The 18,577-nt window shown below is 41.1% G+C and overlaps 1 protein-coding gene across 4 annotated transcripts in view; it reads left to right on the top strand.

Moving 5' to 3' along the window:
• Positions 1-18,577, top strand: part of STARD9 (StAR related lipid transfer domain containing 9) — an 86,011-nt gene that overhangs the window by 55,201 nt on the left and 12,233 nt on the right. For all 4 annotated transcript variants that reach the window (XM_083606069.1, XM_083606067.1, XM_083606068.1 and 1 more), the window contains exons 21-23: positions 3,178-3,371; positions 5,641-6,109; positions 7,523-17,674. In XM_083606069.1, coding sequence (XP_083462195.1) covers positions 3,178-3,371; positions 5,641-6,109; positions 7,523-17,674 — 10,815 coding nt within the window. The remainder of the gene's footprint in view (positions 1-3,177; positions 3,372-5,640; positions 6,110-7,522; positions 17,675-18,577) is intronic.

Below are 18,577 nucleotides of genomic sequence, written 5' to 3'. Positions count from 1 at the left end.
TTATTTAAAATGCATCTCTGGGTTATTTGTGGGGCATAGGAATTCGTTCATTTTTTTCTTCAAAATATAGTCCGGCCCACTACATGGTCTGAGGGACGGTGGACCGGCCCCCTGCTGAAAAAGGTTGCTGACCCCTGGTTTAGAGCCACAAGAGACTTTAGAATAAGCCTTTCTTCTTCTTTAGCTGAGGGGAAGACATATGCATTTAGAAAGCTTGGGAGTAAATATTGCTTATGACTTGCCAGGTGTAGGGTCATTTATTTGTCTCCTTGGCAACCAGGTGTTTCATAGCCTCTAGATAATCCTAGAACTAGAATGGATGCACCTTACATTGATAGCTGGGTACACTTTCCATTCATTTCATCAGGACTGACATCCATAACTGTCCAGAAGTTTCAGCTATTGTACAGTATCTGCCTCCTAACATGAGAACGCTATGGGAATCTCCACTGGCTATGTTTACAGACTCTTGTACCAATTGAGCACAAAACATTTTCGACTCAACTCAAAAATCTTCTTGTATGGGAATGCACTAACACACATGCAGTGGAGAAGGAAAGGCAAATAATGAAATTATTGCTTTAAGTGAGGATCTTAACTGCTGCTGGTGGCTTAAAAAGCAGGTTTCCATTCTTCAAAACAGCTAATGATACATGCCCCTCTTAGCTAGTTATTTTGCTGGACTGAAACAGTTGAATACAAATCACAATAAATATATTGGTCTCTAATAATGAGTCATACAACTTTGAATTGGAAATGGGGTTTTCCCTTTCTATAAAAAGTTGTAAAACTTTACAAGGAAAAAACTTAGTGATTTTTGCTTAGAATGAATTTTAATAGGCAATGGTGCCAGATGCCACACTGCAACTGAAGACCTCATTATTCCGTGGTTTGATAGGGATGAGGGTGATGACTTGGATACTGGGACATGAGTAGATGGAATGGGCTGAGTACTCAGTTCAGCACCAGCATGGGCCAGAGGGCCAGAAGGGTTTTGCCCATGGTGCATACAGATTCCATCACAAGAATACCACTCCACATTGGAGTGGGTTTATACGGCTTGTATCTGGTGCTGGACCATAGAGACAGATGAGGGATTATGCTCATCCTGTCCACCCTGTTGCCAGCAGCCTCTCTGACTGCGGTATGGAAGGTACAGAACCCAGGATGGTGGTCTTAGCAATTTCAGTGTCCAAGCCGAGACTGTGGGGTGGGGTTGGCTTGGGACTTCATGGCCACCTTGGCAACAGTGGGGCTGTCTTAGTTTGCCACCAGCCCTATACACATGGCAGGACCACACCCTCACTTTTTCTTTGGTCCAGGTGAGATGGGCAATCTCAAAATAGGAGAGAGGGGTTCCAAATAACCCCAGTGTCAGGATCAGGGCACTTTCTGGTGGAACCTGGGAGATTCCTGAATGCTCATGAGGATTTTGAAAGCCCTGGCCTTCTAGAATGAGGAGCTACAACAGGCTTTTGGCACAGTTGCTCATGAGTGCTCTTTCCAGTGTTGTAGAGCATGTATGGCTGCCTGGTATCCCTGCAAACTTTGTGTGATTAAAACTATTGGGAAGACTAGCTGCCATCTGCACACTACACATTCTGAAGCCAACTGAACACTAGTTAGAGGTGCATGATCATGCCTACCTCATGGTAGTGTAGGAAGCAATGAAGTGCTTCCTCCACTGCTTCCTCAAGTAAGTTATCTGGCAGAGATCTCTAGAGTGTTCAGAGGGCTGTTATCTACCCCTGTCAGTGGAGCTATAGAGTCCACTGCAAATTGTTTGCAATATAGTTTATGAATGAAGCCAGTCAAAACACTCTTGATGCTGTTATTGCAGAACCTGCTGAGGTGCCCAACACACCATCTGAGCGAATGTTTATGTGATCATTTTCAGTTATTAGGGTTTAATGTCTCCTTGTAGCATTGTGTTTGATGCCTTGCCATCTCAACCAACCCTCTTGACTGATTAGAACGAGCAACAACCGCCCTCCCCAACAACAACCACCTCCCCATAACAATACCCCAGCCCAGGAATTTGTTCAGCAACCTCAGCTTTTGTAGCTGGAATCAGTCAGGGCCCCTCCCTACCAGGCGAGGTGGGAAAAGGCCTGCAAGGCAGGGAGCAGGTCTTTAGGGACTCATCAGCATCAACTGGAGCCACTTTGAGAATGGTCCATCATTCCTTTCCTTTCCTTTGTCTGCTCCACGTGCATTGCCCTGATTCTCACAATCTTTCTCCCAAATATTCTTGATAAAATTTCCCTCATATCCCCATCTGTAAAATGGCCTTAATGATATAAAGACAGATTAGAATGGCAGCTATGTATATTCCTTGGAACTTTCTCATCATTCTGGCCAGTGCTCAGATTATAAAGCAAAATGTAAGGGAGTTCTTAATGAAACCCAAAGCTATGTCCCCTCACATCCCCAATTTTAGACAAATCATGGGCCTCCTGCAGCCAGAATGAGGGGACTGGGACTCCCTCCCTTGGTAATCTGAGTGCTACTTCTGAGTGGATGCTACTGTTCTGCTAGTATGAATGAAGTAGTTTATCTTGACCTGTACCAATAAGAGTTCCAACCTGGGTTTGGGACTGACTCACTCTTGGTCAACCTGATGGATGCCCTGTAGCAGAAGACACCCCCCTCCCCCTTGATGTGGAATTCAATGCCATTTGAAATAAGGCATGCTCTAATAAACTACACTTTTAGATGCATTCTTATGCCTTTTTTTATTTACCCAAGACATTTCTGAAATAAAATTTGAATTATTGTTCATTGACTACCTTAAAATAACAGCTTAACTATTTTTGATCTTCTGAACACCACTCTGATATATTGCGAACAGTTTTCATTTTAAAATGAAATAACTATTATGTGGCTAGTAGTGGAGCCCGCTATTAAGCTTCTTTTAAATTTCATGCTACCCGTCAACATTCTGACCTTACTGTGACATCACACACATGCAAACACACATGCAACACACATAGACATCATATCCTTTCCTTTACCCATCCTCCTTCATTAGGATCTTTCATTAGGATCTGAACTTTTCATTGCACAATTAGATACTTTGATTTTGACTGACAGAAACTTAAACCGATTTAAAGAGATATATGTTTGACCTGCAGTAATGTTGCTTTCCTGGTTTAATTTTATTTTTAAATTTTCCAGCAGTGAACAGAGAGATGCTTTACATGAAGAATGTCAGCCAAAACTGAAGAACCAGGAGGTTCTCCACAGCAAGGAAATTCAAAAGCAGCAACAGTATGTTGAAAAATTACAACAGCAGATCTTGGATGGGCAGATCAAAGCTGAGCAAGAACTAGAGCATGATCAAGCCATAATCAATCAGTGGATCAAAGAAAGTGAGTTTTCTTTCCCATTATCACTTTCCATTCTCATTTTTTTCCTACTTACACTCTTGATGCATAATTTGCTCATTTTACTCTGGTTTCTTTCTTTCACCCATTATTTTATCATTCTTAAAGTGAGGTTAGTGCTCAAGCAGCAGTTTATATTTTATATTCAATGGCTGGATGAGTCTTCCCTACGATACTTTAAAATGCATTCTTGTCCTTCTTAAAACTACCAGCTTGAAATGCTCTCTGACTTTAAAATTTGGATATAGCTGCAGAAATTTGAATTAAGGCTGTGTAAGATATCCCCAGTCTCATTTCTCAGGTAAAAAATAGCTTTCTGGATGGGGTAGAAATCCCCCTTCCCACAAAAAAAGATATACGAATGCCCAACTTTTTTCACCTCCTTTGGGTGTCATTGTATGATCTTGCTCCTGCTGCTGTCAGTGTCATTATTCCTCCTCTTTCCTAGGTTAATCTCAGTGATTATTCCAACCAATCAGCAGACATATGCTTAATGCCCATCAGATTTGGCTACTTGGGGATGTCACTGAGGATACTTCAGAAGAAGGAGCAAGTTGATATGTGTTGATGTATAAAGCCCTGAACAACTTGGGCCCTTAATATCCCTGCTTGATCACTAAGATGTCCAGATGAGCGCTGTTAGTTGTCCCCATGTGTGGGCCTCAACCAGAGTATTATAGTATCACTGATCCCATACTGTTCCATACCGATCCCATACTGTTCCCATACTTTTCCAGCAGAAATTTGGTGGGCGTATGTGCCCCCCCCCAACATTACAATCTTAGTATGATCCAAATATATATACTTCAAACTTCAGAGTTCCAAACTTTAGTTTTTATTTATATAAAAACACTTTCTTTAAAAAACAAAAAACACCCAAGAATAGCCAGTGTTTCAAGTACAGTGGAACCTTGGTCCTTGAACGGCTTAGTTGGTGAACAAATCAGCTCCCAAATGCCGAAAACCCAGAAATAAGTGTTCCGGTTTTCGAACTTTTTTCGGAAGCCGAACATCCAATGCAGCTTCCGCTTGAGTGCAGGAAGCTCCTGCAGCCAATCAGAAGCTGCACTTTAGTTTTCAAATATTTTGGAAGTGGAATGGATTACGTTCGAGAACCAAGGTACCATGGTACTGGAACAGCAAGGATTACCATCCCAGACCTGTTGTGTTTTTGTTTCCCTTCTCCCCACAACCCCCTTTGCATCTGTGGTTTTAGGACCACTGGTTTTTAGGGCTACTGTTTCTAATACAGAATTTTTAATTATTGTAAGCCACCCAGGGATCTCCTGTGGTGCGATCTTCCAACTTTGGTGCTGCTAAAAGGGGACATCACTTTCTTCTCCATCGGTCACCCTGGCTGCTGGGGCTTACCTGTGGATGCAGCCAATCATGGGTGAGCTTGGGGTCGTGGTTTAGGAAGTGGACTCCCTGGTTATAAAAGCCAGCTGTGCCTAGGCCTTGGTCTCAGTCAATGCTGGATTCATCTATTACCCACCCCACACTTTATGTGTAGGACTGCTCAAGGGTGAGCCGGTAGGTCCTGCCTAAAACCTTGCTATGGACATCTTGAATTGCCATATTCGGGGACAGGGAGGAATTTGCCTGCAGACAAATTGGGCTTGTCTGAGGGTTTTGCCTACCTCATAGCAATTGTCACAACTTGATGGCATATAAGGCATTAGGTTGGATCCTTAGTCTAGGTGGACTGGGAGGTTGGGAGCCCTGCCCCTCCAAGGAATCAGAATATCCCATTAAAGGGATCCAGGGTGAGGTGCTTCTGTCCAGACACCCAGAAGGTGACTGATGGGCTATAACACCCTCAAAATGGTGATCTCGGGTGGGAAGTTCACCCTGATTTGATGTAAGACATAGGACAGTCCTTAACCTTGGTTAACCAAATAATCAACCAGCAGACAGACTAGACTGGTTGATTCAGGATACACACCCAATGCCTGTGCCAAAACCTGCTGACATCTGTAATCAATAAAGTTGTGGCCTGTTTGAATCCCAGTTGGTTGTCCTGTGTTTACTGCAGCTTCAACATGCCTTGGACCCTCTGCCACAACTTCACTGCACCTAGACCCACAATGTCAGGCTGATCTTGCTTAAATTATTTCTCAAAACAAATTGTAAAATTGACATAGAGTTGATTCTTCTCCTCATAAATTATCGGTGCTGTTGATAAATTACAACAGAACGGACAAGACCTGCTGATTTTCATGCTTTTTGTTCATTTGTTTGTTTGTTTTCCTAGACCAGCAGTGGCTCATTGATGAAAAGAAACGGCTGGCTGTCCAGCAACAGCAGCAGGAATCTGCTGTGCAGACAGAAGTCAAATCATATGCAGAAGCTGGAGTCCAGAACGTATTGGAGTCAGAAACTGGCCCATCCCTGACAGAACAGAACAAGAAGAAACTGGTACAGCTAGAACTTTTACGAAAATACTCTTTGCAGAAAGCAGAAAGACATTTAAGCCGGAAGAAGGTTAAAGTGCATCTTGAGAGGATTGTGAAGAAGCAAAAATTGCTAGAGGCCAAGAAAAACCTGGAACACTTAGAAGCTAATTGCTGGATTAATGAGGATAATGTGAAACATTCCCAGTCTCTGGACCAAGATACCACAGTATCTTCTGGGGACTTCAAGTGTTCACAGCCAGAATCAGATTCATGCTCCTTGCAATGCAGAAGAAACAGCTTTTTAAATCATCAGCCAACACATTGCAGGTGAATATTTGCACAATACTTCTCTAAACACTAATCTGTTCTGACAAAGCACATTTTTCATTAACTTCAAAGTGCATGTTAAATGTTGTGGCTCCAAGCTTATTCAGTCTCATCAGCAGATGTGTCAACTAAACTTTTAGTTGATTAATCATTAGAGCCCCATCATAACTGACAGGAGTGAGAGAGAAATGAAAAAGTTTTGATGTGACATTGGAAAAGAAAAGGACAACACTTGGCAAACCTCTCTGAGGAGGGAATTGTTGAGGCTGCTTGCCCTAAGAGAAAGCATAGTCCCCTTTCTTGCCTTGGAAAGTGCAAGGCTGTTCTTTAAATGCAGTAGTTCCAACACATTTAGGACTTTATAGACCAAACTTGTACTTGGAAACAGATCACCTGTTTAAGAACTGGTGAAATGTTGTATAAATTGCCACACTTCCTGCAGTAGCTCAGAGGTTGCCAATATTGTAATACACAGTTTTCAAGATTGAACATATCAGTTCAACAAACACTAAGATCCTCTCAGATCCAATGTAATCAAGACCATGTCATATTAAGATTTGCTGGTCAGCAGGTTCATCCCAACAAGATTTGATAGCTTGTCAAGGTCTCCTATTGGTCTCTCAATTGCTGGGCCATTCAGGTAAGGACTAGTGCTTCATAACTCTGTTGACTTGGTGTGTTTGTCTACATAGGACTGTATTCAACATAGTGCTAAGGAGACTGTTCTATCGGGGCAAGGATTTCTGCCTGTCCAGCTGAATGTTCTCCCCCTCACCCCCAACTCTCTACTTGGGGTTCCCTCAACCCTCTAGATCAGAATTGGGGACAGTATAGGGCATGTGTGGGGAGAAGGGGAAAATCCTGACACAATAATAATAATAATAATAATAATAATAATAATAATAATTATTATTATTATTATTATTATTATTATTATTATTATTAATACCCCGCCCATCTGGCTGAGTTTCCCCAGCCATTCTGGGCAGCTTCCAATCAAGTGTTAAAAACAATACAGCATGGTTGAAATATTTAATTGAATACTGTTCCTATGATCTTGGGTTAGAAGCAGCAATCATACTATAGGTTCAGGGATGGGGAGCCTATAATCTTCAAACGTTGTTTGATTCTCATTAGCTCTGTGCGTTGGCTATGCTGGCTGGGGCTGGTGGGAATTGGATTCCAACATCAGATGGAGGGGCACAGGATGCCCATTCCTGCTGTAGGCTCTTAGCATCAACTTAGGTACTTTGCCTATTAGTGCACCACAGAGCAACCACTTGACTCCTAAGCAAATGACAATGATAGGATTTTCATTGGGGTAAGCATGATTATGAAAGCAATGTTGCACCTGCCTTTAAAAAAACACCATAAAGCAAATTTCTTAACATATTGTTGGTTTTGTTTTTACAGTTTTTTCTTGAAGAGGGATCCCTCTCAAGTACCTACCTCAGCACACAGCCATGGATGCTGTGAAGTTAACCAACCAAGGAAATCACTGTCTGTAGAGTATCTTCCAAGAGCAATTAAAGAACTTTCCAGAAGAGATAACATTCATGATGACAGAGATTCTGCCTTCCCAACCAACAGACAGCAGATCAAAATTCAAAAGTCATTATATTTGGGAAGCAAAGGAAGAGTGAACAATGACAGTAGTAATACAGAAGTAATTTCCCTTATCTGTGAAGAAATTGAAACAATGGAGAAATCAAATAGCAGACCAAGGCAAACTAGATCTAAAGCCCAGTTTTCTAAGACCAGTTCTCCTGACCACTTCAAGAAAAAAAGTGAATCTGAAACAGGAAGACAGGTGGGAAAACCAAAAGCACCGGCAGATTCAAATCAGCATAAAGGGAAGCACTTAGAAAAGAGTGACACTCAGGAAGCTAGCAGAAAGACTAGAACCGATACAAGAAAAAAGCACAAAACTTCACTTCCAGGAAATTCTTCTAAGGAACTTAAAAAATCAGCAATATATGGTGAACCACCAGAAAAGCATCTAAGCCAAACAGCAAATAATGTGAAAAGACATTCAAAGGACAAACAATCAGAGGAAGAGCTTGAGCTCCTGAGGTTAGCAACTTCAGCAAGAAGCCTTAACAATATAAATGCCCCCACACCCCTCTGTCATGAGGAAAAAAGATGGCACAGTGCTGAGGTGTTGAGCGATGGAATCTCAAAAGCAGTCCCCAAGCCACTGAGAAGCTGGCAAGAAGATGATGACATTGAGTTTTCTGATACAGATAGTGCCTATTCTGTAGATTCTCTTTCATCTGCTAGTGCAAATATCCTGACAAGTCAACTGAGTCATACGGAGTCATCTGGAATCAAGGACACAGTTGAGCTGGAAGGTTCTGAAAGTGATGACAGCCAGATGTCCCAAGATTCTCTTTCTGAAAAAGTCAAGAAAACTGAAAGTCAAGATACATCTAATTTTCTTGAGGTCCATCAGGAACCTGTTGATAACTGTCAGTCTGCCTCACCGTTAGCAAACACATCTTTATCAAAAAACAATAATTGGACTATGAATGAAAGAAGCTTTTCTCTTGATAGTCTAGGGGATGTTGATGAAGTTTCAGAAGATATAGCAGAGGAATCCAAATTAGAGTCATTTGATGAAGTTCCGGCAGAGGCTTTTTGGAATTTGCAAAACCCAAGGTCAGAATCCAGAAAGAGCAACAAGCAGCAAAACCATGAGATCTGTAAGGAAAGTGTAAAAAGACCCAGTGACTTGAATCTGAATACTGATTCTTTTTATCTGGATGCTAGTACACAGTCTAGTTCTAGTAGCATTTATGATCAATCAGTAAAAGAAATGGAAATTTGTATTTCGGGACCAGAGAGTTCATTTGATCAAAGATCAAATGCTGCAGGTGAAAACCTTCCTGTTCTCCCAGATGCTTGGTTGTCTTATGACTCAAAAAATGGAAAGACCAGCCCCATCATAACAATGCCTTCTTCCCAAGATCACTCAGAGTTCCGGGTTGCTCAGCTTCACCCTATTAACAAGTCAAACTGCTGGATGAAGAAAGATGACCTAAGGCAGTCAGCTGCAGAATTGTCATTTGTCTCCTGTTATAAAAAACCGTATTGGGTTTCTCATGAGCCAGACACGATAGAAACATTATTTTCACCATCAGTACCTTTTCCAGAAACAAGGAAACACCTTGAAATTGAAGCTCCAGGAGCCATGCCACCATTTTCTCTGTCAACCAAAAACGTTCAGTTTGGTCATGATTCTACATTTATTACAAAATATGGTTATTCTGAAGTTGCTTCTCTACCTGAGTCTAATTGCCAGCAGCCTGATGAATTATCTGAGGGTGGATCTGCTACTATACAGAAAGAAGACATTTATGTAAATACTAATTTCAAAGAATGCCTCTTTAGAACAATTGAAAAAGAAGACTTTGACTGTGACTCTAACAGCAACATAAGAGACTCGGAAGTAGTTGACTTAAACCCCATAGATAAATCCACCTGCGCGGTACCTAGTGGATCTCCTGACTTGATTGCATTGGGTAAAGCACAGAAAAAGTATCAAGGTCATGAACATTTGTTTTCAAAAGAGGGAGTGAATTTATTTAGTGGTGAAAGTTTCTATCTCTGTGATGCATTAAGCAAGAGTACCAACAATGTTGGTGAAGAAGAATATTCTAGTGACAAGATATACTTAATACGTGGTGGAAGTAATTTTGATCTGGTGCCAAAAACAAGATACCAACAAGTGGCTGCAGAAGAAATTGGTATAGAGAATAAATTGTGTCAAAGTGAGAAAACAGATTTTTGCCACAGGGATCAGTTTGCTCTACCAATACAAATTTCTGAGACTGAGCGATTCAGTATGCAAGAAAAGAGAGATGCGGTGACAGAATCTGCTTTAGAGGTCCCTTCATTTAGAGAAGTAGAAGAAGAAGCTCAAGAGAAAGACTTGTGTTCAGAAAGTAACTGTGAAATTCAGACTAAATTATTAACAAGTGATTCTCATTCAGGTTCAGAACTTGACTGTTCTGGAAGTAGTGTTAGCCAAAAGGTTTTGTTAACTTCTGATGCTGAAAATACGATGGAACAGACCAGTGAAGGGGGAAAAACCATGCCCTCTTTTTCTGGCCAGGGAACATCTTCATCTACTTCTATGGATTTGGTGACTGACAAATCAATATGTTCAACTATGGACAAAAATGGGGGGGAAACTAAACTTTCAGTTGATGGTGATAAATCCACTTTCCAATCTACTTCAAATATGCATTATCAAGACACAGCTGGAATGGGAAAATATGCTGGGAAATGTCAGGGTTCCATGGCACTTAAGGATGTTCATCTGACCAAATCTAGTTCCGTGGAAAATAATGTAAATGATCCTAACTCTGTTGGCACCACTGATCAGAAACCCACAGTGCAACAGGAAGTTGAAGATACTTTTTTGTTTGGCTCCAGTGTTCAGTCTGGCAAAACCAAAGCTTGGCATATACCTGCATCAAGTGTGGGCAAGGAAGCTGCAGTTTTCCATGTGGACTTTAGCAAAAATGATGGCTCAGGAGTGGAAGTGAATTCTAATCAAGCCAGAAATAACACTGAAAAGGACTGTGGGGGAATGCTGGGAAATGATGGAATTGAATCAGTCACAGCTTTCCAAGAACAGAATCTGTTTGTGGATAAAGAATCTGAACATCCCAAAAATGGCGTTGATACTGGAGCTTTAACTACTTCTGAAGATAATAAATGTGATCTTAATAGTAAGACGATAAACTCTGAAGAACTTATTAAATTAATGAATAGTGTCAATAAGCTGGAATGTGACATACTGGAAATTAAATATAGTCAGAGGTTGCACAATTACCGTAGAGGTGAATTTCAAAGTGAAACTGCAGAGAGTAGGATGAACTCAGAAAATGTTAGCTTGGTTCAGAGTACCAGTGAGGAACATTATAAGAAGCTGGCTGCAACAGTGACATATGAAGAAACAAATATCCAGCTGGTTGATGAAAACAAAGGAGAACCATGTCCAGCAAAACCAGCAATGGAACCTGATAGCATTATTCATTCAAGCAGTGTTAATGAAAATAAAATCCATGGAACTGTGAAACAGAGTGATTGTCCTGCAGACATAGAAGCAAGCTCTAAGTGCACTGTGCCGGCTGGGTGTTCTAGCCCAACCATTTTTACTCAAAATATTACAGACTTACTTGACGAATGTGAAAAACCAGTTCAGGTTGACAGAATTTTAGAAAATGTCCTGAGTTTTGAGCCCTCAGCAACTGCAATAACCATTGAGTGTAGACAAGAAGATGCTTTAACCTATAGTGAAGATGATAAAAATATATATACTGACAATGAAACATCTGTAATAGAAAGCTTGTTATTGTACCCCAAGACTGTTCTTCAAGCAAATGAAGTTAATGGGGACGTGATTTGTTCTGAAACGGGGAGCAAAGAACATTGTGATGCAACAGAAAATGTGAATTCCAGGTTAACTAGGCTACACACTGACGACAATGTTGCATTGCAGCAAGAAAATCCAGTACATGGTTTTATTAATTGTGACAACACCAATAATGGAACAAATTCTGAAATACCAGAAATATACTTCACTTCTTCCAATCTGGAAGAAGAGCAAGATATGCACCAGGTAACAGAAGTGTGTCTTGATATTATTAAAACACAACAGCATGAAAAATCATCAGGGCTTTGGACTTACACAGGTATAATTGAGACACCAGAAGACAATAGTAATGGTTGTGAAGGTGACAAAAAAGCTGTAATTGGACAGAGTGGGATTAGTGAAGAATTTAAACAAACTGGCAGTGGTGAAAATACCAATGGATCTAAGTGTCTTTCTACAAATTCTCATGGAAATATTTCAGAAGACTGTGATGCAAATTTTGGTGGAAGCATATGTGATGATAAATGTATGCCAGATAACTGCATACCTAAGGAAAAAGAAACAATACATCCAGCAGCCCCCCTGCCATTGGCAACAGCTATGAAACTGGACCAAAGTACTATTATACAAAATGTGTGTATTTTAAAAACACAAAAGGTTGGGGAAAATTTGGAAGAAAATAGAGAAAGCCTAGAAGTGGATGTTTCACAAAATCAAGCTGAATTTCTGTTGGAGAACAAATGTAGTTACTGGTTTTCAAACAATGACACCGTGTTAAGTGATTTATCAGAAGAAAAGGAAAGGCTGCCTCTCATTTTTTCAAGGAATGAAATTTTTGATGATTCGATGTCCATTAACCAAACAGGTCCGCTAGAACACAGAAATCACAACTATGGGTTAACTTCTGCGACTGCTGAAGACCTTTGTAATCAATATGCATATAGTTCTTTGCTGCCTGGAATAAGTACAGATGAAGAAAATATGAAGGGTGACCATACCGTAATAAGCAGTCCTGAAATGCTATTAAGTAATGCTATCAACAATGAAGTAGTTCTCCAGTACTATGAAACACAAATGGATAGTGACTTGGAAGCTAGAATGTCACGTACCTTTAACAAAGTGGTGGGGAATGACTCACTTTCTGACATTGTCATGAACAATAAATGTATTGCATTTCCTCCTGATCAACTAGAACAGAATGGACAGGGGAAGGAAGACTTCATATCCAATAAAATGTCTAATTACACTGCAGCTGAGCAGAATCCTAGTAAGGATGACACATTTTCAAAACCATATATTGCAGAGTGCCGTGCATCACTAGTATCAGCTACTACTGATGACCCACAAAACAAAGCTAGTCCTCTCAACACATTGTTTCCTTCTGAAAGTACAAGTGACGATACGGACAGGTTTCGAGGAGAATACAGCACAAAAGGAGAAGAAAAGTGTTTAAATTCATTAAACACATCGCAAAAGGAAACTGCCACATCAGACTCATTAACCTCAGATAAAACAACTACTTATCCCTCTTCAGGTTTCAGAGAAAATGTAGAAGAAGCAACACCATTGTTACCAGAGCTTTCTTCTCACGAGTGTTTTAACAGTATTGTCAGTCAGAAAGATTCATTAGTCCCACATGAACAGACACATAAATCCCTAGGCACTGATTGCATCAAGACAGAATACAGAAGAAATAGTATTGGAGAAATGGAGTGCCAACCAGAAACTAAGATTCGCGTGTTCAGAACTTCTAATGATCTTTGTATGGGGTGCTTAAACGACTCTATAGCAGTATCTGAGGATGGAGCAAAACTTTCAGGGTGTTCTGACCAAGCCCTATGGGGAAATGCTCATTTTGGTGAAGACAGAGCTGCAGGGTGCAGGATGAGTTCTTATTTGTCCGAATACTCTGCTAGTCACTTGAACAGCTCAACACTGCTTCCCACGCATTTGCTAGAATGTCCTACGGGCAACTACAAAGCTGATGCTTTGTATTTTGGGGAAAGCAAATATTTGGACTCTGGCATTTTTAATGTCCCTGCCTCAACTGTTGGTGATTACTCTGTACACCACCAGCAAGACAGCAAAATCACTAATCCTAGTTATAGTACCAAAAATACTCAGCGAGCGGCAGAAATGTATCAGAAGGAAAACCAAGGTCAAGATTATTTCCCTGAATGTCTACATAAACAAGAAAATACTAAGTCTTCACAGCCTGGGGATTATGTGGATAGGACAGAAATAAAATTGCAAGCGGAAAGCTTGCTTCCTTATCAAAGTTTAGAACAGATAGTTCTAAGTGACAAAGCATTGCCACCTGCTTTATGTTCAGTTGAAGATATCTCCACTAGCACTGTGCTTAAAAATGTGGACATTCTAGAGTCCCCAAGATCACCGGAAGGCTTCTCATCATCTCTCTGTCCACCATATACTGACTCACTGCAGAATACTTTTTTGTCAACTTCATTTCGAGCACAAGAAAGTCGAGCATTTTGTCATCAGGGTTTTCCAAATGTTGCTTGCTTTTCTTCAGATACCTCTCCTAGCCTCAATACTAGTCATAGTGATGCCGAGACACATGGTCCTCTGAATGCTGCTGCATCAAACTGTCCTGCACTTGCCAGCAGTCTGATGCAGGAAAGCCATTGTGACAATTCTGTGATAGTAGACCCACAGCCATGTGCTTCTGAAACTACTTCATTTTCTCTTATGAAAGAACGTGGTTGTCTCCCACTTTCTGACACTAACTCTAGCTCTCAAGGAAACTCAGCTTTAGATTGCAGCGAAATACACAAATTTAAAACTGAAAAATTCCATTATGAAAGAGATGTTTGTGAAGAACCAAGGGATACAACTTCAGTGCAAAAGAGCTATTTGGAAAACATTGGCAAAGCTTTACATCACACATTGCATTCAAGTCTTGATATGCAAGAAGATCAGAGTACACCACAGTTAAATAGCAGGGTTGATATAGACAACTTCCCTAATACAAATGCAGATAATCATATAATTGCACATAAGGTGATGAAGAGTAAGAGAGAATCTTTAATGTCGGAACAGCTAAATATTTCAATAGTAAATGACAGCATGTCCTCAAAGTATTTATCAGGAAGCAGCTGTTTGACTTTGCAGGAAGAACCTGTACCAGAGATAATTAAAAGTGAAAATGCAGTTTTTACTTCACAGAATTCAAACAGAAGCAAAGAAGATGGACAACGGCCATGTTTGCAGAGTCATAGCTTATCAGCACCATCTATTACTGTTATATCTAATTTTGAGTGTGCTTCAGAAACTTCTAAAGTTGACCTTTCTGTACATTCTACCTCTAAGTCATTACAAGAGTTAAATATGAGTGTTGAACCACCATCTCCAACTGAGGATGACCTGCACAGAGGTGAAAGCTTATCCAAATTAAAGACGGACAATGTTGTGCCAGTTAAATATAAACCGAGATTTCAAAAGAAATCCATTCAAGCCCAGAGGTCTAATTACTGTGATAAAAGAAACCGTAGAGAGAGCACTCAGGAAAGTCACTCTTCAGATCCTTCCGCTGCTCACTATCCAGTAGCTGTTGCCCACACAACTGGCAATCCCGTGGATACAGAAACAGAGAAATACTCAAATAATGTTTCTTTGGCACACCAACACAGTTTGAGTACACATGAAGATCTAAGACATCAAATGGAGGCAACAGACAATAAAGATGCAATGCACTTCAGTTCAAGCGATATCAACCCATATATTCACCCATGGCAGCAAGATGAATGCTGCAAGATTGGTTGGAAACAATATGTTTTTGGAAGTGCAAGTGATGTCTCTAGTAACCCACCTCCATTGAGTTTGGATAATCAAGCAGTTATGAGGTGCTCCAGTGTGGATAATGGTTTGAATTCTCAAATCTCCCCTTTCCGTTCTCATCTCAGTTCATATGCTAATGCAAGAATGTTATCCAGCACCATAAGTAGCACAGAAGATCTCCAGGGATGGGATGTTGCGAGAGAAGGCTTTGACTCTACCCATTCAGATGAGAGTGGCAAGCCTTGTACTAACGTTTCTCATGATGAACTTGAGGCTACACCAGAAAACTGCATTTCCAGATGTGAAAATGGTTCTCAGCAGTCTAGAAATGCTTCCATGCAAGTTGACGAAATTGTTCTTCTCTACCCATCTGAGTCAGAGAAATCCTCCAATAAACCACAAGAACTACTCACTTGTGACCGGGAAACACAGACAGAGGCGCCAACAAGGCATAGAAGGCAGAAGAGACACCGGAGAAGCAACACAGATATTTCTGCAAGAAATCCTGAGCCAAGCAAGGATACATTCCAACAGCCTTCTTCTTGGTCAAGCGTGCAGAATCTTTCCCTTCACCTTTCACAGCTGCTTCACAACACTTCTGAGCTGCTAGGAAATTTGTCCTTACAGAATGTTAAAGATAGTGAACGAAGTGACCATAAAGCAATTGGTGAAGAAAGCTCAAGAACCACTGTAACTGACAGCTGTACCCAAACAACAGAAGACATAGGCATTCAGACAGATATTTTAGGACATTTTCAGAACAAAGACAAGGAAAGGACAATCAACACTAATGTAGAAAGTGAGACAATGAAGTCTCAGGAGGTAAATGTTATTGTGAAGTTAGTACATACAGATACTGTAGCTCTGACTAAGGATAGAATGTCAGAAGGCATGGGACACAAATTGCAGGGCATGCTTGACAAGGGAAGCCATGATGATATTCCAGAAGATTCTTTTATGCCTCAGCCTTCCTTAAGTAGAGATTCCAGTTCTTCATCAAAGGTGCCAATAGTACCATTACATGCCCCAGCAGTACTTTTCCCTGTTGCATCTTCACTTGGTTCTAGACCTGAGTCTTCAGATGTTGCGGTTAGTAACCCTGCCTCTAGCATTTCTCTGTCTCCAGCATGCTACTCTCAGGACAGGAAGCCTGTTGGTAAAACTGACATTCCAAGAATAAGGGATAATAGCTTGCTAGTTGACCGAGCCTCTTCCCCAATTTTGACTCTTAGTGCCACTCCAGTCAGCCAGCAATTCACATCAGGCAAGTCTGCTTGTTCTTTCAAAGGATCTGTTGGACAACGGAAACATACTGCAAGCTCAGAAACAAATTTTAGGGGAAATGGTTCAGATCCACAATATGACTTTGGGTCTTGGGAGCCATGTGTAGACTCTTCTTCACAAACTGAGGTGGACAGTGAGTCTACCACGTCTAGAGAGAGCAAGGAAATGTACAAAATGCCTGAAGATGGCTTTGATAGCAATGCAGCTAGAGAATTTCCAGGTGCTTCAAAACAAAAGCACAGGTTTACTATTGACACGCATACTGCAGTTCACACCAAAAGACTTTATCATTCAAGTAGCACTTTAGAACTTTCTAGCCATGGGGAATACTTAGTGGATGATCACAGAGAGGCTGTTCCAGTGGAACGTTCATTTCGTCAGATACGAGCCACGAGGAGGGCGAGAAACTTCTCTGGAGGAATCAAATATGAAAGTCCCATTAGAAATTCAGAATGCTCACCCACCAAAAAGTCATTTCAGAGATCGTTAAGTGAGACACCAGAATATGTGCCTGATTCTTTTTCTCCGCAACACCAACAGACATGGAGAAACCAAAAGCACTGCCCTTTTCCAATGTCTGAAAGGAGCAGTGTGCAAGATGATGATGAAGATGACGATACAGGATCTGATACTGAAAGTGAGTGTAACACTGAAATTCTACTAAGTGAGAATACTTCCTTAGTAAAGACCCACAGACTTCGAAGCTACAGTCTTCGTGACCTGCCTCTGCACAATAAATTCAGCAACTGGTGTGGTGTGCAGGGAGGTTCCCGTTCTTCTTTAACTAGCCTGACTAGAAGTGCTGGTGATATCCACAGCCAGGCAGAAAGGAAGACCGTTAACACAAGAGCATCTGAAGCAGAAGAGAGATCCCAGCTTAGTGAAAGGAGAGCCAGGGAGATTGAGGGGCTCCGGAGAGAGCGTGCCCAGATTATGTCTAGCATACACTTAGAAATGAACCAGCATCCTCTTACTGTGGAACTTACTGAAGCAAAGCTGAATTATGGCATTGGAGAAACAGATGCCCAGCTGAGGATTCTTCAGAGTGGAGTAGTCGAGGACTTGACATCAGTACCCATAAAACAGCGACTCTATGAAAGGTGAATTACTTTACATTTACAATAATAGAAAATTGGCTAGAAGTGGGGCTTTTCAATCTTGAATATCTCTTCTAAATAAACTACAGAATCTGTTGGATGTATTTGTTTAGAACGGGGGGGGGGTTATTGGTTTGTTTTTGTTCTTATTTTTGTTTTGTATTTTATTATGTATTTTGTGTCTCTTATAATGTAATTCCATGTTGTGAACCACCCTGAGATCTATGGCTATAGGGCAGTGTACAAATTTAATAAACAACAGAACCAGGTGTTCTGAAAACACAAAGCAGCTACTGACAACAGCCTCCAGTGTCACATTCCCCCTTTCTGTAATAATACAGCCTCAGTTACCCAGAGCCTTAACTTCATGATGCAGCATGTTCTCTCCCTGCCCCTGGCAGCTGTCATTGAGGTAAGGTTGGGAGAAGAGAAACTTAGACATGGTTTGACTAGCCAGGACCATATGAATTGGTCCTTGACAGCCCCTTTTGCTTTCCGGCTGCACTGAGCCAAACCAAGGTTTGGCTTAGTGCACCGTTCAAACCTGGGATTGTGATTAAGCTCTCTCCTCACTAATCACGAGCTTCAGCCAAGGTCTGTTCCCACACCATCATCCTGGAAAAGTTATATCAGCTGTTACAGAGAGGAAAGTTGGGAACTTCACTTAGAGCAGGCTTCCTCAAACTCAGCTCTCCAGATGTTTTGAGACTACCCTTCCCATCATCCCTGACCACTGGTCATGCTAGCTAAAAATCATGGGAGTTGTAGGCCAAAAATATCTGGAGGGCTGAGTTTGAGGAAGCCTGACTTAGCTACTGTTTTTAGCAACAGCCTTATATCTCACGTAATCCACCTCTCATTCTTCCCTCAAAGTTGCAAGAGTTTCACTGAGTGGAGGATATATAT

This window comes from Podarcis filfolensis (genome assembly GCF_964270895.1).
Source record: "Podarcis filfolensis genome assembly, chromosome: 1".
Lineage (NCBI taxonomy): Eukaryota > Metazoa > Chordata > Lepidosauria > Squamata > Lacertidae > Podarcis > Podarcis filfolensis.
Note: the sequence above shows the minus strand (reverse complement) of the source record. Positions and strands in the feature narration are given on the sequence as shown.